The sequence below is a fragment of the Canis lupus genome, chromosome 24 (genome assembly GCF_003254725.2).
Source record: "Canis lupus dingo isolate Sandy chromosome 24, ASM325472v2, whole genome shotgun sequence".
NCBI classification, from domain to species: Eukaryota; Metazoa; Chordata; class Mammalia; order Carnivora; family Canidae; genus Canis; species Canis lupus.
In genome coordinates this window covers 26,814,845-26,837,490 of record NC_064266.1, presented here as the reverse complement: position 1 = coordinate 26,837,490, position 22,646 = coordinate 26,814,845, and the positions used below count along the sequence as shown (strand labels likewise).

The following is a 22,646-nucleotide window of genomic DNA, read 5'->3' as shown; positions in this document are numbered from 1 at the left end:
TGCATGTGTGTGAGTGTGTGCAAGTTGGGAGGGGGTATCAGTAATAAGTAACACTAAGAAAAATAAAGCAGGATATGGAGGGAAAGAAGGAAACTATTTCAGTAAGTGTGGTCTGGGAAGGACTCTCTAGGGAGAGGGATATTTGAGCAAAGACTGGAAAAAGGAAGGGAGAGCTTAGGTGAATATCTGGGCAAGAGCTTCTGGGCAGAAGAAGGAGCAAGGCAAAGGCCCTGGGGGAGTGAGCAGGCATAGGGTGGTTCAGGAGCGCGGGGAGGCCAGTGTGAAAGGAGCAGGGAGGGGACACCTGGGTGGCTCAGTGGTTGAGCAGCTGCCCTCTGCTCAGGTCATGATCCCGGGGTCCTGGGATCGAGTTCTGCATTGGGCTCCCCTCAGGGAGCCTGCTTCTCCCTCTGCCTATGTCTCTGCCTCTCTCTGTGTCTCTCATGAATAAATAAATAAAATATTTTTTAAAAATAAAAACAAAGAAAAGAAAGGAGCAAGGAGAAGATGCAGAGGTAAGGATGATGAGGAGCCCTAGGAGAGTCCAAGGCAGAGGCCGGAGGGTATATATGTTCCTCCGTGTAAGTCTCACCTTCAGATGCCCATCCAGGTTATCTGCTGTAGCTGTCGGAGGAGCCACCAGGGAGTAACTGATCCCAGCAATACGATCTATTTTGTATGTCACTAGAGAAGAGAACAGGGACCGTGAGCCGGCTCCCCACAGCGGCATCTCTGGAGTCTGAGATGCAGAGTTGGCATCCGCCAAAGTTGAATCAGGGACAGCGGTGCCGGTTCCATTCCCACCTCCTCCAGGGAGCCCTCCCAGGGAGGGAGGGAAATGAACCCACACTCTGCGTAAACGGACATCATCTCCTTCCCTTCTTCCCACAGCCCCAGATGTTGTCAAGGAGCAGAGGGTTGAATTGAACTCTACATGACCTCGGACAAGACCTTTCATGTCTCGAAGCCACTTTTTGTCATTTGTAGAACAAGATAATACTAGTGACCACACAAGTGCCCTGCACGTGGTAGGGGCTCAAAAGCTGAAGGGACCATTACTGGCAGGGATAATACCCCAGGCTGAGCCCAGGCTGGCTCAGGGCCGAATGCTTTCTGTGTTTCTCAACTGACATGAACGAGAATTAAATAAATACTGGTCCCCTGCTTACAGCTTTCCTTCCCGCGTTAGAGGGAAAGAAATGAGGCTCAGAAATGTAACTTGCCCAAGATGGCACAGCAGGTGAGTGATGGAGCTGGACTCCAACAAAAATCATTTTCCTGCCTGCTGGACACATTTAATTGCACAAAACATGCCCAGGATGCGCCCGTCCCTGGGGATTGGAGTGGGGGTGCGGTGCCTGGGGACAGAACACGTCTTACAGGAGCTCACACCATGTGCTATGGGGCCTACTCGACAGGGCGGGTGCCCGGGTAGCAGCTTGGGGCACAGGCTCTGGAGTAAGAAAAACTGACTTTGGATCCTGCTTCTGTTTCTTTCTGGCTTTGTGACCTTGGGCAAGTCAGGGATCCTTTCTGAGCCTCAGTTTCCCTGCTGGTAAAATCCGGATCATACTACCAACCTCCGTGTGGTGTTGGGAGGCCAGGAGGAGACAGTTCTGCTGGGTGCATGGCACATGGCATGAGCTGGCCAGAGGCCTCCTTTCCGGACCATCTGCAACTTGTCACAGTTTACCACGTACTTAGGGATGGAGAGAATTGTCCCCATTTTAAAACTACGAAAACTGGGCAGCCTGGGTGGCTCAGCAGTTTAGCGCTGCCTTCAGCCCAGGGCATGATCCTGGAGACCCGGGATCTGGTCCCACATCAGGCTCCCTGCATGGAGCCTGCTTCTCCCTCTGCCTGTGTCTCTGCTTCTCTCTCTCTTTCTGTCTCTCATGAATAAATAAATAAAATCTTTAAAAAATAAATAAAACTATGAAAACTGAGGCCCAGAGAGGCAAAATGATCAGCCTCAGATCTCAGGCCAGCTGTGTGTGTCTGGCCTCAGAGCTGGAAGTAATTTGGTTGTTTGGCCCCAGACGGGTAGGGGAATGAATGGGTGTGGGCTGCTCTTGCACCTGCCACAAGGGCCTGGCCCAAGAGGGATCCAATGCCAGGGGCCATTTGAAAATAATCTGTTCTACTCATTCCCACACCCGGCACCAGCCTGTCTGGGAAGCTCGCTGGCTCAGCACACGGTCGTCCCTGTTTCCCTCCCCACCCCACCCCCACCCCCATCCCATACACACTTGTATCCCAGCCTCCTTGATCTCGCCCAGTGCTCACCTGGCAATGTCTTTAAATAAGACTGCAGCCTGGAGGACACGGAACTGCTCACCACCTGGCAGATCTGGAGAGGACGAAGAAAGTGACCAGTGAGTGCTGCCCATAGTGGAAACTGTCCTTTGGGAATAAGGAATCTGATACATTTTCCTTCCCTTGAATGTTTTTTTGAAGGAAGGAGAGAGGGAAGGAAAGAATGAGGGAGGGAGAGAGGGAGGGAGGAAAGAAACGGAGGGAGAAAATTGGTTTCTCGGACTGTGTTTCCATCACACAAGAGGTGTGACTCTGCATGCCCGAGAATATCATCCTCCCAGGAGCCTGTGCCTCTGCCACATGGCCCAAGGGTGGGACGGCCCCATATCTGGTAGCTGGGGCCCCGGCCCAGCACCTGCCCCTACTGCCCTCCAAGGCCACTCACCCATGAGGGCCACCAGATGGCTCCAAACCACAGGAAATCACATCACAGCCCCCGGGAGCAGGCTTTCTGCTGCTGCCCCTCTGTGTTCCATCCTACCTGCCCCCCCACCCCTCCAAACACACGGTGCATCATGGGGAGGGGGTGGGGTGGGGGGGTGGCCTCTTCCCTCCCTCAGATACCTACTCTTCACTCTGCATTCCTGGGGAGCCAACTGCCCAACTCATTCCTCGTCCACCTTTCTACTATCATAGACACTGTGTGACTCCTTTATTCATCCCTCCATCCCTCCTCCCTCCCTCCATCCATCTACTCAAGTCAGTACTGTTTTCTAAAGAATATCTTATTCTGATTAGGAGCTTCCCCTCTGAGGTGGGGGTGGCCTGGGTTTGAACTCCAATACTATCACTTCTCCCTCTGTGCCTCAGTTTACTCATCTGTAAAATGGAGAAAATCATGACACCCACCCAACCACCCCTCATCGTAAGGATTTTGTGCACATTAAATGCTGGGGTCCTTGTAGAGTTCTAGGCGTCATGCCAAGCCCACTCCATGGATGTAGCACCCTCTTGCTCCTTCTCGCTGACAGCAGCACAGTATTACTTTTTAGCTTGGCCACTCTTACGGTGTTACCAAGAGACACTTTTGTTTTAATAGTTCCAGTGTTAAATGTTAACATTCCCCTCTGACTATCGCCTAATTACAAAGACAGTTGAACCATGGGTTAGCCGGGCAGTGGGGTGAGCACACCACCTGCCTCACCTCCGTGATACTTCCAGCAGCTTGGTGTCAGAGGTATTTACGGCCCCATTTTGCAGATGGTGAAACTGAGGTTCTGATATTTGCTCAAAATGACAAAGCTAGTTAGGGCCCTGGAGTCAGAATTAAGACCCAGAGACTCTGACTCTAAAACCCATTCTAGGGCAGCCTGGTGGCTCAGCAGTTTAGTGCCTGCCTTCACCCCAGGGGCCTGATCCTAGAGATCCGGGATCAAGTCCCGCGTCAGGCTCCCTGCATGGAGCCTGCTTCTCCCTCTGCCTATGTCTCTGCCTCTCTCTCCCTGTCTGTGTGTCACGAATAAGTAAATAAAATCTTTAAAAAAAAAAAATAAAATCTTTAAAAAATAAAAAATAAATAAAAAAATAAAACCCATTCTATAATCTATTGTATTCAGACACATGTTAACAACCATGCGCTATTTTTTTTTAATTTTGTTTTGTTTTAAAACTTTGACAGAATGCCTTCAGACCCATGATCTGATTTGACTGATATCTCCCTACCCTCATTGTCAGTGCCTAGGACCGGGAACCCAGCGACTCCCATCTAGAAGACCATAGAGCTTCCTCAGTCTTCCTGACATGCCCTGCTTCTTTTGGCGCCTCTTGTCATTCTTAGGGCAGCCACAGAAGTGTCTCTAAAGCACAGATCTGGCAAGGTCACCCCCTTGCCTAAAATCTTCAAGGGCTCCCCACTGCCCTTGACTCACTTGGCCTGTGAGGCAGGCTCAGGGCATTCCTGGAGCTAACTGTATTCATGGAAAATCGGCCCAATGAATGGCCCCTTTTCGCAGCTGAAGAAGCTGGCCTGGGTGGATTTAGGGTGAGGGCATGGTTGGGAAACACTGGCTGCTACCAGTTCCAGCCCTAGGGAATAGTTTGTTGGCACTCTAGCCTAGCAGCTTCCTCAATCATGTGTGTTATTCAAGGTAGGGAGCACCCAGCAGGCGGCTTGGGGTGCTGTGGGGATGGGGGAGGAGACCAGAGAGCTCTGAGCAGAGGTTTCAGAGGCAGATGAGGCAGGAGAAGGCAGTTTGCCTGCAGGGAGGAATGAGGGAGGAAGAGCAGAGGTGGTCCAGCGGGGTGTGGGGAGAGTACACTGTGGCTGTGTGCCGGGACCCTTTCCTAGGCTCTTGCTGGACTCCTCATGACCAGTTTTTAAGCCGGACCTGTGGTTTCAAAGAACTGTGAGCTGTGAGCTCTCTGGGGTGAGAGCAGAAGGATCCAGCAACACACATACTGAGACATCCCTCCACTCCCCCCCCCCCCCATTCCCAGGACTCTGAGCATGTCCTACCTTGTTGTTCATGGTCTTTCGGATCGAAGACTCAATTTTTTTGTGGAAGAGTTGGATCAGCCACCTGGAGATTGACATGTGGGGACAAGCATGAGGCTTCCCAGGTGTCCCTGGGTTACATTCGGGAGGGTACCTCATGTGAGAAGCCTTCCTCCCTCTTCCAAATAGCCTAGGCACCCTTGTTCCTGGGCTTCAACTGTACATGCTCCCATTAGGTACTTGGCCCTCTGGGTGCAGTGACTCATTTATGAGTTTATTTCCTCAATTGATGCATGGCTGGACCCCCACTCTGTCTCAGCGTCTTTCCTCATTACTGCTCTCCCCCTCTTGCACTCCAGCCACACTGTTCTGCTGTATCCTCTTGTGTTCTTTGCTCCCTCCCACCACAGGGCCTTTGCACATGCCGTTCTTGGTGTTTAAAACACCCCGTCTCCAACACCCACCTAAATAACTTCTACTTATTCTTTTCATTTTAATTCAAATGTCATTTCATCAAGGACGAACCAGTCAGCCCTCAGACTAGGTCAGATCCTCCCATCCCATGTAACGTTGGCAACGTTGTACCTCCTTTTCTTAGTTCTTACATCCTTTTGCAATTCATCATGAGCCATTCACTAGTGCAATGATTTGACTAATATTTATCTTGAAGCAGGAAACTTCAAGAGAATAAGGATTCTGTGGCTAAGAGTCTGTGGCCAGACAGTTCTGGACTGAATCTCTTTTTAACACTCAGTAGGTATAAAGACTCAGGATATTTCCTATTCCCTCTCTGCCTTAGTTTTAACTTCTGCAAATGGACGTAAGAATAGACTAACTTCATTGTGTGGATTGTTGAGACAATTTGCAAGTTTAAGAGAATGCTTGGCACACAGTGATGTGAGCCACTGATGTTACCTATTGCTAAATTGTAATTGGCCACTATTATTTCCCGAGCATGAGCCCAGTGCACAGCAAATTCTAAGTTGGCATTTGCTGAGTGGATAAATAAATGCCTACAGATTGGTGGCGAGGACTGTATAGTTTAGTGCATATAAAGTGGTTAGCCCAGAGCCTGGGGCATCACAAATGCTCAGTCAAGTCTGTTGAACAAATGTTGGATGAACAAGTGACTCCTTGAGGCAGGGATGGTGTCTGCTTTGTCCGTGGACCCTGTCCTTCCCCTACACCTGAGGCCTCTGAACAAGACCCGACAAGGAGGTGGCACTTGGCATGCCTTCTGAATACAGACATGATTAAGACAGTGCTTCTTGAGGTCCCTCCTCCCACCCACAGTCCCAGGAGATCATACCCCAGACGGCCGCCTGAGATGTGAACGCGGACACTGTCAATGTAGTTGTTGCAGCTGGAACAGATGATGGTGAGGTGGCCTGAGGTGGGGTCGAAGCTCATATTCAGACCAGCCGAAATAGAGATGCTCTCCACACTCAGGTCAAAGTTGCCACTGGTTTTGCTGTAGAGGAACACAGACAGAAGAATTGGGGCAAGCACTCTCTTCCCCGCTGCCATTCAAACTTCAAGCCTGGGCTGGCCAGTGGGTTTCACTATTTGAGACGGAGTTCAGAGAGGGGAGGCAGCTTGCCCAAGGTCACAGAGCACTGAGTGAAGTGCGGGTCCATGTCCCACCAGGGAATGCTGCTCTTACCTACTGCCTCTGCCCCTGCTGAGTGACTTTGGGTGTCCTAACTGCTCTGAGTTCCAACGGCCTCACCCAGACTCTTGGCCAACAGTTGAACCCTGGCTTTGCCCCTAAAAAGTTGAGGGCTTGGGGGTCGCTGACTTTAATTAATTAATACTCTCATTCATTAAATGGAGTTAATAACTCCTCCTCCAGAGACAAAACGAGTTTGGGTATGAGAGCAGATGTAACATATTTCGTCAACTCTCCTTCAATACAATGAAGTACTGTCATCTTTTTTGCCATCAGTGAGTGAACTGATAAGAGGCAAAAGAGCCCATGTGAAGAACTGAGGGGGCACCTGGGTGGCTCAGCAGTTGAGCATCTGCCTTTGGCCCAGGGCGTGATCCTGGGGTCCCGGGATAGAGTCCCACATGGGGCTCCCTGCAGGGAGCCTGCTTCTCCCTCTGCCTGTGTCTCTGCCTCTCTCTCTCTCTGTGTGTCTCTCATGAATAAATAAATAAAATCCTTAAAAACAAAACAAACATTAAAAAAATAAATAAGCAATTCTTACCGTGAAGAAAGGACAAATCAGCAGTCCTGTGGGTAGGGGTGGGTGAGTCCAGGAGGGCAGATCCATGACCCTCTCCCCAGAGTGCCTTCTCCATTTTGCCCCCGACTCCTCACCGTCACTGAAGTGATCGGTCATTCTGAGCCACCACCACTAGACGGCAGGCTTATCGTGGTGCGAACCCAGTATTAAGATTCAGAGTTGTAGTTTGGATGATTTGCCTCAATTTTTCACCCCTTTGCCTATCTTAGGGGGAGTTATGTGCATTTCCAAGCTCTTGACTTTGGGCTTGGCTGCATGATTTACTTTGGCCAATGGCATATGAGTAGGAGTGATCATAGGCCATTTCCAAGTCTAGGCCTATGGGTTTCCAGTTGCCCTATTTGCATGTCTGCCATCACTAAGGATATGCTCTCAGTAGCCCACTGGTCTAAGGGGGAGGAAGAAGAGATACATGTGGAGCAGAGCTACCTCAGCTGAGCCCAGCCCAGATCAGCAGAACCCCAGAGGACACATAGATACATGGTGATAATGTATGACTATTGTTTTCAGGGGTTGAGTTTGGGGTGTTTTATTACACAGCAACAGCCAACTGATAAAAGGGTAAATGAAAGGTCCCACTTAGCCTTCCATCCTAAACCACATGTATCAACTCTTGACAATGTCTTGCATTGTGATGTGGACAAATGCTCAGCTATTAATCAAAGGCTATTTTGCATCTTCACATGTGAAAATAACCCCAGGAGTCTTGTGGAGACAAGTGGTGATGGATAAGGCAAAAATTGGGTATTCCGGAGACCTGGCTCTGGCCCCTTCCAAATATCACCAGGAGCTCACCCACATACTCAATAAACTGCAAGCTTGGAAACGTACATGAAATTCTTTCGTGCCTTCCATTTTCCACTGATCTTGATGTTGGCGTTTCTGATGGAGAGATCAAGGCCCTTATTGGGCACTAGTTTTATCTGGGAACTGGGAAGCTGGAATCCACGGATAACCATGCTGTGAAGAAGAAACGCTATTAGCCTCCTGGGGACCTACACAAAGACTCAGTTAATGGTTAGTGCAGACTCACCCACCCCTACCCCCAATCCATCATTGCATCCATTCCAGGAGAACCCAGAAGCCATGAGAGCAGCTTGGGAACTCTATGGGCAGAGGGGCTAGATGTTAAAGTCAGACACATCTGCATTAGAATCCTGTTCTTCAGTGTACTGTTGTGTGGCCCTGGGCATGTCACTTAATCATCCTGAGCCTTGGTTTTCTCATTTGTAACATGGGCACAATAATCTCCATCTTGCAGGAAGTGTGATGATTAATGAGGAAAATAAATGTAATCTCAATTGGCTGCAAGTTCTGTAACGGGTGGAATGTATCTCTCTTCGTTCACTGTTGTAGCAAAACCTGCTGGGTCACACACGTAGTAGGTGCTCAAAAATATCTGTTGAGTGAATAGGTGTATAAAATTCCATAGAGGACATTTATAGGTTTTCTGCCCAGCACCCTCACCCCCTTCTTGTGGTAACAGAACTGCCTTTTTACTTTGGGGGAACCCCTCCTCACATCTGCTCTATGTTGTTCCAAAGAAAGTTGACTTCTCCTCCACCTTCGCAGAGTGAAGCTTCTGACTTGGGCATAAGCTAGTTAGTGTAGGGTAGCCCTGGCCATATGTGGGTCCAGGGAGGTGTACATAACCTAAGATGGGGCAATTGGGGGGAATTTTAGGTTTTTTGCTTGAGTTGCAGGAGAAAATTGCTGTCCTTCCACAGGATTTGCAGCACTGAGGAAATGCTGGTGGGCCATCTTGCATCTTCGAGGGGACACCCTACCTGAGAGTTGGACCTCCCCAAGGGAAGGGATGCTGAGAACAGCAAGGCAAAAACAGGGTCCAATGACATTTGGGCCCACCTCAAGCTGGACCCAAAGCCAGGCTATTCCAGAGACTTCTCAGACGTGTGAGCCAATAAATTCTGGCTTGGGCCACTTTGGATTAGGCTTCCTCTCCTTGAACCCTACTCCTTCTAAATGCTACTTGTTATATGGGCCTGACACAGAGTTTGGAGGTTCACGACACACACACCCCTTGCCTTGGGAGTCATGGTGAGTACCTTCTGTGGCATCCTCCACACTCAGCTTGGGGGATTCTATTCCGTTGGGGTAATGTCAACACTAGTTTGTGGATCTCAACCTCCTCTCTGAGTTTAGGAGTTTGGGGCTCTGTGCTTCTAGGTCTTGGTGGCCCCAGAACACTTCATGCTCCGTACACTCAGGATTGAGCTCGACTAGCCTCACCTGTAGAAACTGTAATGTCCTTTCCCAAGATGCTTGACCTTGAAGCTTCCCGAGAACGTGGGGATCTTGATCTTCTCCAGCTCCTTCTGTAGCACAGCCACACCTTGCTGGCAGGCTGAGGGGCAAGAACAGGGCAGATGGTCAGAAGCTCAGCCCATCCCCATCCATACTGGAGTGGGGGGAGGTCTGTAAAGGCTCAGATGGCAAATATTTTGGTTTTGTGTCTCATTAGTGTTTCTATCAGGACCACTCGGCTCTGCTGTGATTGCAGGAAAGCAACTATACCCAATATGTAAATGAATGGGTGTGGTTATGTTCCCATAAAACTTTATTTATAGACACTGAAATTTGAGTTTCATATAATTTTCACATGTTGTGACATAGTATTCTTTTGATTTTTTTCAACCATTTAAAAATGTAAAATGTGAATGCCACTCTTAGTTCACGGGCCATATGAAAATTTGGCCCAAGGGCTGTCATTTGCCAATCTGTGGTCTCAAATATCACCCTAAACACTCAGTCATGTGTCCTATGTGTATTTATGGAACACCGACTCTGTGCCTCTCTCTGTGCTATGCCCTCACAGGTACGCCATCCTTCTGACTTTTTGGCCTCTGCCTCCATAGGACCTTTGCTTGTGCCTATACCTGCTGCCTAGGAAACCCTCCCCTCCCACCTTCCCCTGGCCAAATTCTAGTCAGCTCGATCATCACTTCCTCCAGGAACCTTCTCTGACCCAGTAGATGAGAACAATCTCCCTTGTCATCATTCTCACGATGTGGGCATCTCCTGAGGAGCCCCCATTGCTATCTGTAAGTGCACCTCTATTCAAGTGACTTTGTGATTACTATCTCCTCCCACTGCTAGACACAAGTCCTTCAAGGCTTGCAGCAGGAATGTCTATTTTATTTATGAATGTGGCCCTTACATTTACCACAGTGATTGGCACTTACTATTAGAAGGCACTTAATATTTGTTGAACAAATAAATGAATGAATGCCCAATGTCAAGAATCTTGCCATCTGTTATTATGCCGCTAACAGCATAATAACCAGTTGAAAGACAAACATGTTACTTAAGAAGGAGGAAGTAAAGAAGACGGATCCCAGGCTTTGTGTTTTCCAACAGCCAGTTAGGAAATGACAACTGTCATCACCACCACCACTACCATTTATCTGTGCCAGGCATTGTCCTGGGCTCTGGTACAGGTATTAAAATATTGAATCTGAATAACTCCAGGAAGTAGGTCCCATTACCACCCCCAATTCACAGATGAGGAAGCTGAAATTTGGGGAAGCAGCCACACAGCTGACAAGGGACGGATCAGGATTTGAATCCAGGACTTCTGGTCCCAGAGCCCATGCACCAGGATGGGTCTCCTGGAGATTCAAAAGTGAACAATGCATACATAGTCACTGACTGGAGGGGAAGGAAAACGTACGATGGCCAGGACCTGTGAGTCAGTAGGGGCCAGGCCTTAAAGGGTCTCAACTGCCATTCCAAAGGGTCAGGATATCTTGACCCCCAGGGCTAAGAGCAGATTTGCTGCATTTCAGGAAACCCACTCTGGTTGCCACATGGGGAGATTGGGGCTGCCGTGACAGAACATGAAGACTTCTGGGTTTAAAGGCTGAGCCCACGCCACTGCTCCTGGGAAGCCCTCAGACTAGCCATACTCTTGTCTCTGAGCTCACATGGAGCCTTCTGGCCGCACCCCTGGGATTCAGAGGTGTCCCACCAGGTCCCCCTGGGTGCTGTCCTGATTCCCTCAGTGGAACACCAGCTGACGGGCCTCTGGCTCCTCCCTGATCTGATTTCTCTGCGGCTGGCTCTCCCCCACCAATCCACGGTTCGTCTCTCCACCCCTGGGAGACAGCATCAAGCAACCCCACGCGGGGACATTGGCCAAGACTGGAGGTCCCATCCAGACCCGCCAGTCCCTTCTCCAAATTTCGGTTTGCTCATCTGTAAATTGTTTCTAGTAACAGTATGTCCCACCCAGGGCTGAAGTAAAGGTGAAAGGAGATCAGGTGTGTAAGGTGCCTGGCAGAGATCCAGGCAGGGCAGCAGGGGCGGTTCCAGGCCACTCTCTCCTCCGTCTGGGCCTGGGTGAGTGGCCCGGAGGGAACCTCTCGGGGGCATCCAGATGGGTAATGTGCACAATATGGCTGTGCCAAGCCCCTGCCTGGGGGAGACCATGAAGAAGGCCCTCCCTTCCTCCCCTTCCCCATCACTCAGCCTCCTTGCAGGGCCTGGGCACTGCCCACGCTGGAGACCGAGCCAGGGATCTCAAGGCAAATGACAGGACTGAGAACCAGCTCTGGAGGGAAGATAAGGGCCTAGAAGCCTGAGTTGGCGGCTGGGGAGAGAGAGGGAGGGGACTGTGAGGACCCATGGGGGCCTGAGCACTGGCCCTGGAGTTCTCCAGACCAGCATCCGATCACAACACTGCCGCTTTGCAGCTCTGTGACCTTGGGCAACTCACCTTGTCTCAGTTTCTTCATCTATGTGACAGGGGATAAGAGAGCCTCCTTTGAGGAGCAGTGAGCTCCTGGATTTAAATGGCTGCACACAGCAGGTGCTCAATAAGTGCTCTTTAGGGGCAGAAGAGGAGGGAAGGAAGGCATCTGATTACCGTAGTCCAGGCCTTTCTGGGTGATCCTGGCCACGACGCCGGGGTTGGTGGTGGTCACAACAGCAGCTGTGCCCAGGATGGCCAGCACCAGCAGGGTTGCCCATCTCAGTGCGTTGTCAGGGTGCCTGGCCATGTCTTCGTCCTCCAAAGCTGCCAAAGCCTTGAGGCCTTGAAGGGGAGCCAGGGATCTATAAAGGAGCTGGCTGGGGAAATGCAAGCCAGTTGGATGTAGAAAGGAGGAAGGAAACTGAGTGGGGGCGGGAGAGGGGGAGGGCTGTTGCCTGCCATGGTTGGGGCCCAAAGTGGAGCCTGGGAGCTGGGGGGTGAGGGGGAGTAGGTGGGCATGGGACATGTGTGTGTGCACGCATGTCTGTGTGTGTGTATGGGGTGGGGGTGCGTGTTTGGCAGGCATGTATGGTGTGTGTGTGTAGCAATGTGTGTGGTGGTGCTGTGTGTGTGATATGTATGGGGATGGTGGTGGTGGTGTGGGGGGGTATGTGTGATATGTGTGGGGTATGTGTGGTGTGCGTGCGTAATAGGATGAGATTTCTGGCTCTGGGCATCATTCCCTAGGCATCCCCAGACCCCTCTCTGAGCCCTCATCCAAATCCCTCCACCTAAGAACTTCATTGAAGCTGGATCATTGGTATATCAGGATTTGTCATATTTTTCTTTCTCTCCCACACTATTGAGATATAATGGACACATACAATTGTACACATTTACAGTATATACCGTGACGACTGCCACAGCCAAGCTAATTAACACATCCATCACCTCACATGCAGCTATCATTTGGGGGGGGGGGGGGCTTTAAATCTACTCAGCAAATCCAGAAAATATGTTATAGTATTCTTAACTATATTTAAACCATGCTGTACATTAGATCCCCAGAACTTACTCACTTTATAAAGTTACATTTTTCTTTGCATTTTTAATATCCTTGATAATTTCCATAGTAAACTATTTTTTTAAAAACAGACCCTTTAGCATTTTCTCGTCGCGAGAGACAGTAGTGGTAATCATTAAATGCTTGGATTGGGATCCCTGGGTGGCGCAGCGGTTTGGTGCCTGCCTTTGCCCAGGGCGCGATCCTGGAGACCCGGGATCGAATCCCATGTCGGGCTCCCGGTGCATGGAGCCTGCTTCTCCCTCTGCCTGTCTCTCTCTGTGTGACTATCATAAATAAATTAAAAAAAAAAAAAAAAAAAAAAAAAGCTTGGATTTTTGGAGCCCAAAATCCAAGGGCTTGGCTGTGGTTTTAAATCTCAGCCCAGCCACTGTCTGGTGGTCTGACCTGGGTCAAGCCCCTTAACCTCTCCGGAACGGAATTTCCTCTTCTGTAAAGTGGGGACAATCCGAGTACCCTCCTTCCTTGGCTTATTGTGAAGACAGAAAGGGCTTTCAACCTCGTAAGGCACTTAGCACAAGGCCCTGCGTAATACGCACAGAAACGGTAGCTATGAACGTCTCTCTGACTTTAAAAGCAGCCCATGTTCACAGGCCAAAATTTGAGAAAGAACCAAGAGAATAAAACCGCGTGGAAACCCCGATTCTAGAGACAAGGTGTTTTGTGTTTCTTAGAGTATCCTTTCCCCCATATTTAGTAAGCATAGATAGTTTGTTTGTTTGTTTTAACAGAGGAAAATGGGATCACACTGCTCAGTGCTGTCAAGTTCCCGTTTTCGGTCACCAGTAGTGAATGTTCTCGCTGCAGCCACATCCCTCCACACGCACCGTGTATTATTGCTTCCTCATCCCACAGCTTTCTTCGCCAAGCTTTTGTTTTTGCTCCTTTCCACCCCTTCCTTGGACAGACACAGGAGCTGAGGCCTGGGGAGGGGAACTGCTCTTCCCACGGTCACGGTCACGGTCACGCAGGCTCCGCGGGCCGAGCGGGGCCCCCGCGCCCACCGCACCCGCGGCCGCGTCCCTCTGCGCTTGGGGGGTTGGGGGGGCCCCCGTGGGCGCTCCCCACCCCCACCCCAGCTTTCCAGGCTGGGCTCGGTCGGCTCGGCCCGCCCCTCCCTTTGGCAGCAGCCTCAGGCCCTGGGTGGGCCGGAACCCCGCGGGGCAGCCGGCTCAGTCTCCATGGTGATGAGAGGAGGGGCGGGGCGGAGGGGGAGGCCCGCGTCTCTCCTGCTGGGTCCCCGACAGCCCCCTGGCGCCCTGTCTCCCCGACTCTAATTTAATGAAAGTCTAATGAAGCCCGCTGAGCGGGGAGGATGTGAGACCGGAGTTGGTTGGATTGGGTTGGGTTGGGTTTGCTTCTCTTTGCCAGGTCCTCAAAGGCTCTCCTTCCTGCCCCCATCCACAACAAGAATCCTTCGGGCTGGCTTAGGAATGAAAACAGTGGCCACGTACAGAGCATCTACTGTGTGCCAGACGCTTTACATATATTCTCTCCAGGCCTAAAAACAACCCTTGAGGGAGGGATGGGAGGGAGGGGTGATTGTTCTCTCCATTTTGGAGTTAAAAAAACGGAGCCATTTTATGTCCCTGTCAAGGTCACACTGCCTTTCCTGGAGAGAAGACTTCCCCCTCTTACTTGGGGCAGTTGCCAGGAGGACTTGTCACCCTGGGCCTTCACCCTAGCTCTACTTTCTTAGAGCCCCAGAGTCAGATGTCTGTGTTAGAAGGAAGATAGCAGTCAAAACACACAGATTGATGATTTGTCAAAAAATTTAGGCTTTTGTAAAAATTATGTTATGTAGTTTTGAACACTTGCAGCTCTAACTGCCCCAAATTCCTGAGTCCCTTGGGGCTGGGAAGAGGTTGCATGGGTGAGGGCGTCAGACAGGAAAGAAACATTACAATGGAACTCATGTGACTATGACTTACATTGCCACAAAAAGGAAATCTTAAAGCCAACTGGCAAGTTTCTGAATAAGCTTCCCTCTGATGGCTCATGCCCAACCAAATCCAGATGAATCCATTGGTGACCCTACAGTCTCCTCTTCAGTGCTGCTACAGGCCACGGAGGTGCCCTACTGCTTCAGATCTGACTCTCTACTCTGCATGAGTGTCATTGTTTTCAACCCAAGTAACAGAAATCCCCAATTCACATTGACTTCAACAATAAGTGTGTTATCTCAGAGAAGTCCAAAGAGAGAGCAGGTATAAAGTTCGAGCTGATTCAGCAGCCAGTGGACATTTGCCATTTCTCCAACTCTCCACTCTGTTAACCTAGTGTCTCAGATTTACTCTCACACTGGCTTCTTCCATGGCTGTAAAGTAGCTGCAGCAGCTCCGGCCATCACATCTAAGTAAGCTTCTTCCAATGCCTCCTCCTCCTCTGCTCCTCTTCTTCCTCCTTTTTTTTGGGGGGGTCTTATTACTATTATTGTAAAATATTTTAAATATATAGATAAGAATAGACTACCAAGGTTTATAAAAATCTTAACATTATGCCATATTTTCTTTTTTTGCCATATTTACTTTCTTTTTTTTCCCCAAAGATTTTCTTTATTTATTCATGAGAGACACACACACAGAGAGAAAAGCAGAGACACAGGCAGAGGGAGAAGCAGGCTCCATGCAGGGAGCACAATGTGGGACTCGATTCCAGGACTCCGGGATCACGCCCTGGGCAGAAGGCAGGCGCTAAACCGCCGAGCCACCCAGGGATCCCCATGTTTACTTTCTATAGTTTCTTCTAGCTCTATAAATTTTCATATATGTGTAGTTCTAGGTAACCAGGACCACATTAAGAATTAGAATATTCCCACGATCCTCTCACACCCTCTCCTGCTATCCCAGCTCAACATGGCTGAAAGCATAAGGGAAGTACCTGATCCCTGCAGGAACTCCAAGGTGCATGGATCAAAAGTTGGTTAATTCAGGGGCTGGTTTTGTTCATCTCTCTGTGGTCCTTAAGACATTGAATTTTCCCAGAGGAAAACGCATTGAGTTTGGAGCTGATGGACCCGGGTCCATTGTTCCAGCCAGGCTACCCACTCTCTGTGCACCTCTGATCAAACTCTTTTACCCTTCTGAAATTTATCCTTATTTAAAAATGGGGAAACACTGCCCCTTATGTGCTATGTTCTGAGGATGACATGAGATAAGGTGTGAATTAGTTTGCACGGAGAAGTTGCTCAGTGCATAGTCTTAATCCGACCTTCATCACTAGCTGGCTGGAGAGTCCTGGAGCCCCCGGGAAAACACACCATGGGGCACCACACTGAGCTCTCCAACCTCTGAGCTTTGGGTTTGGGCTGGATACATGTAGGAGAGAGGAATCCATGGCTCACGTTGCCTCTGGGAGCCTGCACTTGTGGTGCTGTGAGAGGTGATCCCTTCCCACACAGCAAAGCAGTCAAGAGCGTGTGGGCTGGGAACCTTATAGATGAGGCCGAGTCCCAGCTCGCCACCTGCTCCCTGGGGGAGTTTCAGCTGGTAGCCTAACCTGGCTGAATCTCAGCTTTCTCATTTACCCACACTTGATCCTCAAACACAGGTCCTTCCTTCGTGGAGATTGGACCTCAAGGTGAGGTACCGACAAGGCAGTCAGACACTGCCCCGTGTGGGTTACCCCTTGGGAGGGTGCCTCCTACCCTGTCACGCTAAAGATGTGTCTGTCTCCTGAGCCTCGCTCTCATAAAAGGGCCCGCTTGGGGACCCTGGTCTGGGAGGTGCAGGCAGATCTTCCTCACCGTAGAGTATTGCTGCTGCTGCTGTAATTTCTGCTGCAATTTCTGCAGTCCCAGAGCAGATCACAAGATATATTTAATGGTAAACAAATGAAGGGAGGATCAGAATCCAGATCATAAATTCCAGACAGTAAGAGCTTGGAGCCTGAGGACTAGCACAGCCTGAGCTGACAATCCTGCAAGGCTGCCAGTGGGAGGCGACCTCTCCTCTCCTCCCCTCCCCTCCCCTCCCCTCCCCTCCTTCCCCTCCCCTCCCCTCTCCTCTCTTCTCTCAGTATGGTGCTGATAGAAGGTTTGCTTCTGACACTGCAAGCATTGGCTTTGCACAAGGGATAGTTTCTGCAAAGAGCTGAAGGCTGAGAGAATAGAAAACAGAAAGCAAAATTGCTCTCCCAGCAGGGAACCGGGAGAGAGTGTCACTCAGTTCTTTCTTTCTGAAGAGCTTCACCTCTGTTACAACATTTGGCTCTAGCCGCCTGGACCTCCTCCAGCCAGAGGGAGGATCACAGGAAGTCAAGTAACACGCTGTTGCCAAATGGCCAAGGGCCTCCAACAGTCCAAGGCAATTCCCCTCAGTTCCATTAGGAAATAGGTGTGTGCACTCAGCCAGCCAGCCCCAGGGGCCAAGGATGGTTCCTGAGAGAACTGTGGCCTGGTTCCCTATCTGGCCCTGCCCAGGGATGGTCAGAAGATGAGGCAGGGGACACAGACAGGCTGGGACTAGAGGGGGCCAGTAAGGAACAGGGCCTGGCTTTGGCTTCCCTTCTACGTGGTTGTGCCTCTCTGGACTCCAGGATCCTCATTCATAAAAGCAGCTTCCACCTTTGGAAGGCTTAAACCATGCCACAGACAGAGCCAACCCTTGGCTAACATTCTCTTTGAATCCTCACCCATCCTGGAAAGTAGGTCTCATTGGCTCTGTTTCGCAGATGAGAAGATTGAAGCTCAGAGCAGTTAACCAACTCACCCAAGGCCATACAACTGGGAAGTGGCAAAGGGATATTGAGAGCTTCAGAAGGAGGGGAGGGGGGTGTCCTATTGGGTTGTGTGATGGGATGACTAAGGAATGCCAGGACCCCTTGAGAAAAATGTCCCCTGTGTAGGCACCTGTCACAGCACTCACCACAGATAGGCTTGGTGGGGGGGGGCGGTAGACCAGGTGGAGGAAACAGCTCCAGAAAAAGCACTGAGGGTGAAAATCCCTGGGGGCTGCAGTGTAGACTGCAAGGGGGAGAGTGCCGGGGAGGGCCATGGGGTCATGCTGTGGTCTTGTACTTGGAGGCCAGTGACCACCCACGTTTTTCAAGTATGAAAGTCCTCCCAGGACAGTAGTTAGATTTGCAGCTAGTAGGAAAGCTGGAAAACCACTAGAAATGCAGCAACTCTTTTAAATGAATTTGCATTTTTTTCTAGCCTCCAGTTTGCAGGCATTTGAAATAAGGAGCCGGGGTGGGGGGGGGGGGGCATCAAATGATATTTGATGGTTTGGCTAAGGGACCTCTGAATGCCCAAAACTTGCCCTGCCTGTTCCCTGCCCCCTGGCTCTCACTACACCTGGGAGCTGAACCCAGAGACTGTCATGCTCAGAAACAAAGCATCGTTTCACTGTGAGCTGGGCCAGTGGCCAGTGGCTGAGCTGAGCAGGAACACAGGAGGCAGTGGGATGAGCCTCTTCCCACTGTCCCGCCCTTCTCTTCCCAGCCTCGGGCTGGCCTCTGTGCTGCATGGTGGACACATCTCAAGGATGACTGGCTCAGTTGGAGGGAGAGAGAGGGAGAGAGTTTAGTATTACTTACTGGTCACCGAGCATGATTTGAAGAACAGGAAAAGGAAACCTGGATGTGTGGCCCTTTAGCCACAGGGGCGAGGAAACCAGGGCCTGTCCATATCCTAGATCCGGCCAATCGGAGCAGCACTACCAAATTCCTAGAGGTGGGGGAAGGACCAGAGAGTTGAGAGGCAGGTGGGGGTGAATGTTTCTTCTTCCTCACTTGAGGATGTGTGTGTGTGGGGAGGGGGGGGGGGGGTCCCAGACAATGCTTCATGGCTACATGGGTTTGCAGATCCTTGGGAAGAATTCAGAGCCTCTGTCCCCAACCCCACTGAGAGTATCCATACCCCGGGGGCCAGGACTTCCTTAGTGACAGTTGGAACCATTAAGTGTTTTGAGCAGAGATGTGCTCCCGTTATCAGGGAACATTTATGGAGCACTAACTCTATGCAAACAAAACACAATGCAGCTTGTGCCTCTCAAGTAATTTTAATGAAGTTCACTCTGCCTTCACAGTCAAGGCCTGGAGTACTTCCCATGATTCCATAAGTCAAACTTTTATCCTTTCCATAAATTCCTTTTCTGCTCCAGTTAGCCACAGTTGGCTTTCTGTTCCTTGACGTTGGAACCCTGATTCGCAACATACCCGTGTCTGTGCGTCTGTGTGGCATGCCAGAGCATGCCCGAGTGGCTGTGAGGAACTGAGGTGACCACAGCAACAAGTACCTCCAAAGGCGGTGGTGTCCTAGGGTCTGTTCCCAGGTGTCTGATAGTCTGAAGGTGGAGGCCTCTTTTCTGAGAGCAAAGGCAGATGAGCATTTACAAAATGTCTCTGTGTACCATGTATCATTTAATTCGCTCCACCAAGGAAGGGGTTAAAATTCATATTTGCATGGATAAAGACACAGAGGATCGGGAAGGTCAGCAGGCCTCAGAGCTGCAGGCCTCACAGCTACTGACCGGTGGAGCTGAGAAGTCCAAACCCTGGCCTCCTCCCACAGAGCCCACTTCCTGCCCCATGAAGCTCACACGGGTGGTGTGAGCACCAAGTGGCTGGGAGGCAGCCAGGTGGGGGCTGACACAGTTCAGTGACATCTACAGGCCCAGAGAAAACCCTGGGGGGGCTGGTGAGTGCCCCCCGCCCAGTGAGCTTCCCAGCACATCAGCGGACCGTGACACGGCTGTCTGTGGCTTCCAACCTGGAAGGGCGCCTAGAGAGCCCTGCCAGCCATCAAGAGGCTGCTTTGTACCATGCCCTGTGCTGTACGTTCCCCAAGGACTGAACAACATTGGGGTTCTGCCCAGAACTTGCTGCCAACCCCACTGGTGATGAGGTGACTGCCGTAAAGTGAGGCCACCCTTGCTGAGCTCCTACTGTGTGCCAGACCCGGGCTGGCACTCGGCACTCAGCACTCACTGTGGGACACAGGAGTTGACGACTGGAAATGCTCCATCTCTGGCCAAGTCCTGTCTCCTAAAGAGAGTCTGGCTTCCCTGACTTGCCTTCTCCCATCTCCTGCCACCTGAGGACGGGGCTGCAGGGTTTTCTTGGTTTCTGGTTGACAGAATGAGGAAGAAGAGGTGGGGAAAGAGCAAGGTTCTAGGCCCAGCTTGGGGGGACAGATCTGTAATCTATCTGTGAACAATAAGGATTCTTACCTATTTTGTTCCCTGATTTATTCCAAGGATGGCTCCTGGCACAGAGTAGGTGCTCAGTAAGTGCCTGTTGGCTGAATGAGGGAGTTTGGAAAAGGAGAACCCCCAGAGAGATGGTAGTGATGGTGGCAAGGGAAGTGGCTGGCTGAAGAGAAGTATTAGACAGTGTTTCTAGGATCCTTTCTAGCATCCCTTCAGGATGCTCTAAATCATAGTAAAGACCTCGAGTTGGTTTAAAACTATTTGGGGAATAGTGGGTGTGTGACCACTATTGTGACTCACTGGGTATGTGACCCTGTGACTGCCACATGCCCTGCGATGGGACCAGTAGGCTCATACATCTATCAGCTGATTTCTGCAACAATCTTTCTACACTTAAATGGTGTCAGGTATCGTTCTAAGCTCTTTGCACATGCACACATGCACATGTACACACACAGCATCCTGACGAGGTAGGCACCATCTTTATCCCCATGTTACAGAGGAAGACATGGAGGTACAGAGAGGTGGAGTAACTGATCCAGGGACACACAGTCGGCAAGTGATGAAATGGGAGTTGATGTGGCAGGGATCAGAGCCCACTCTCCTGATCTTACACTCCTTTACAAGAGCACAGGGGTGCTCCAGAGGAGGGGCGAGCTGGCTCTCAGGGGCAGGCTACCCTGAACGAGGCTTCTGGGTCTGAATTTCTGTCCCTTTGTCCAGTCTCCTGCCTTGTCTGCCCAGGGAGAAAAAAAATAAACATTGACAGGATGAGACTCAGGGTTCATCTGGGGGCTGCTGTTTTCCCAGCTGTGAAGTGGCTGTCTCCTCCCAGCGTCCCCAAGCCAGCCCTGGACTCCAGCGGTTCCAAGGAGCCAGGATGAACTATGGTTGTCGTGGGAAAATGAGCAAACACAGGAGTAAAGGAAAATACAGAGGAGCTGTAACGCCTCCACTCAGAGAGACTCCTGGATGCCATTTATGATGCCGATCTGGCAGTTTGACTTTCTACCAATATGTGCAGGTATGTACACACACACACACACATACACACACACACACAAACAGAAGCTCATTTTATAGTCATAGAACATGGGCATTCATTTGACAATAGGGTGAATGACAATAGGTGAATTTAATGTCTCATTAAATGTTCTCTTACAACGCATTTTTCTTTAGCACTCACATTGCTGGTTTATTTTAATTTACAAGGATATTATATGCCGCACCTCTTACAGTTTGCTTTTTGTGATTGAGGTGTAATTTGCATACAGTAAAAGTCACCCTTTCTAGCATTTATGTCTGAATTTTGAGAGACTCACCACTGTGTAATCACTGCCATAATCAATGTTGAGAATAGTTCATCTGAAACAAGTTCCTTGTACCTATTTGTAGCTGTCCCCTCCCAATACCCCGGCGCCTGGCAACCACTGATGTTTACTTTTCCTATAAATGTGCCTTTTCCAGAAAGTTATATAAAAGAGATCATCTCAGAGTATGCAGCCTTTGATTTCTCTCATTTTACACAGTGCATTGAGGTTAACCAGGAACTGCATCCATCAGCTGCGTTTCTCTTTATAGTTGAGTAATAATCCATCGTATGGATGTACCACAGTTTGTTTAGCCCTTCACCAGTTGAAGGAATCTGGCTTGTTTCCAGCTCTTGATGATTATGACTACAGCTGCTCTAAACATTCATATACAGGCTTTTGTGTAAACTTACGCTTTTATTTCTCTTGCGGAAATTCCTTGGGGCAAGATTGCTGGGTTCTATGGTACGAGCCTAAACAGATGCAACATTTTTTTGGAATGTGTAAAAAATGAATTGCAATTTATTTTTTTAATTTTTATTTGTTTATAATAGTCACAGAGAGAGAGAGAGAGAAGCAGAGACAGGCAGAGGGAGAAGCAGGCTCCATGCACCGGGAGCCCGACGTGGGATTTGATCCCAGGTCTCCAGGATCACGCCCTGGGCCAAAGGCAGGCGCCAAACCGCTGCGCCACCCAGGGATCCCTGAATTGCAATTTATTTGTGTTTTTTGATATTGTTATAGCAATTTGAATAATAAACAACTAACAGCTTACTGTAAATCCTTTCTTCTTTGTAATGTATGTATGAACATCCTTTCGATAATATGGAGAGGATTATACTACTATGGTTTTATAGTCTGCTTTTTTCAGTATTTCCATGTTGCCACTTTAAAATCCAGCACGGGGATCCCCGGGTGGCGCAGCGGTTTGGCGCCTGCCTTTGACCCAGGGCAAGATCCTGGAGACCCCGGATCGAATCCCACGTCGGGCTCCTGGTGCATGGAGCCTGCTTCTCCCTCTGCCTGTGTCTCTGCTTCTCTCTCTGTGTCTATCATGAATAAATAAATAAAATCTTAAAAAAAATAAATCCTATTAAAATCCAGCACATCTTTTTGGATTACAACACAGTGATCCCTTGTATGGATATATGAAAATGTATTTAAATAATCCTTTCTTGTTGGATATACAAGTAGATTGTTTTTATTTCTTGGATCTTATAAACAACATCCTAGAACTAAGTATTTTTTTTTCACATTTACTGTTATTTCTTTAGGATAAATTCCTAATTGTAGACTTATTTCATTTTACTTTTTCCTCAACATTTTTTTTCTTTTCTTTTTTTTTTTTTTTAAGATTTTATTTATTTATTCATGAGAGACAAAGAGAGAGA

At 49.6% G+C, this 22,646-nt stretch overlaps 1 protein-coding gene and 1 long non-coding RNA gene across 6 annotated transcripts in view; one reads left to right on the top strand and one right to left on the bottom strand.

Annotated features, from left to right (window-relative positions):
• BPI (bactericidal permeability increasing protein) overlaps positions 1-13,806 on the bottom strand; it is a 28,285-nt gene extending 14,479 nt beyond the window's left edge. Inside the window, exons 1-8 of one of the 5 annotated variants that reach the window (XM_035705833.2) lie at positions 13,622-13,806; positions 11,885-12,087; positions 9,250-9,364; positions 7,831-7,959; positions 6,060-6,221; positions 4,772-4,835; positions 2,287-2,350; positions 593-684 (exon numbers count right to left, since the gene is read on the bottom strand). In XM_035705833.2, the coding sequence (XP_035561726.2) occupies positions 593-684; positions 2,287-2,350; positions 4,772-4,835; positions 6,060-6,221; positions 7,831-7,959; positions 9,250-9,364; positions 11,885-12,017 (759 nt within the window). In that variant the 5' untranslated portion in view covers positions 12,018-12,087; positions 13,622-13,806. The remainder of the gene's footprint in view (positions 1-592; positions 685-2,286; positions 2,351-4,771; positions 4,836-6,059; positions 6,222-7,830; positions 7,960-9,249; positions 9,365-11,884; positions 12,088-13,621) is intronic. The other 4 variants (XM_035705832.2, XM_025470045.3, XM_035705831.2 and 1 more) reach the window with 4 other exon arrangements.
• Positions 13,807-20,678: 6,872 nt separating this feature from the next.
• On the top strand, positions 20,679-22,036 carry LOC125753515 (uncharacterized). Its single transcript, XR_007405517.1, has 2 exons — positions 20,679-20,969; positions 21,810-22,036. It is a non-coding gene; the product is annotated as an uncharacterized LOC125753515 (long non-coding RNA).
• Positions 22,037-22,646: the final 610 nt, after the last annotated feature.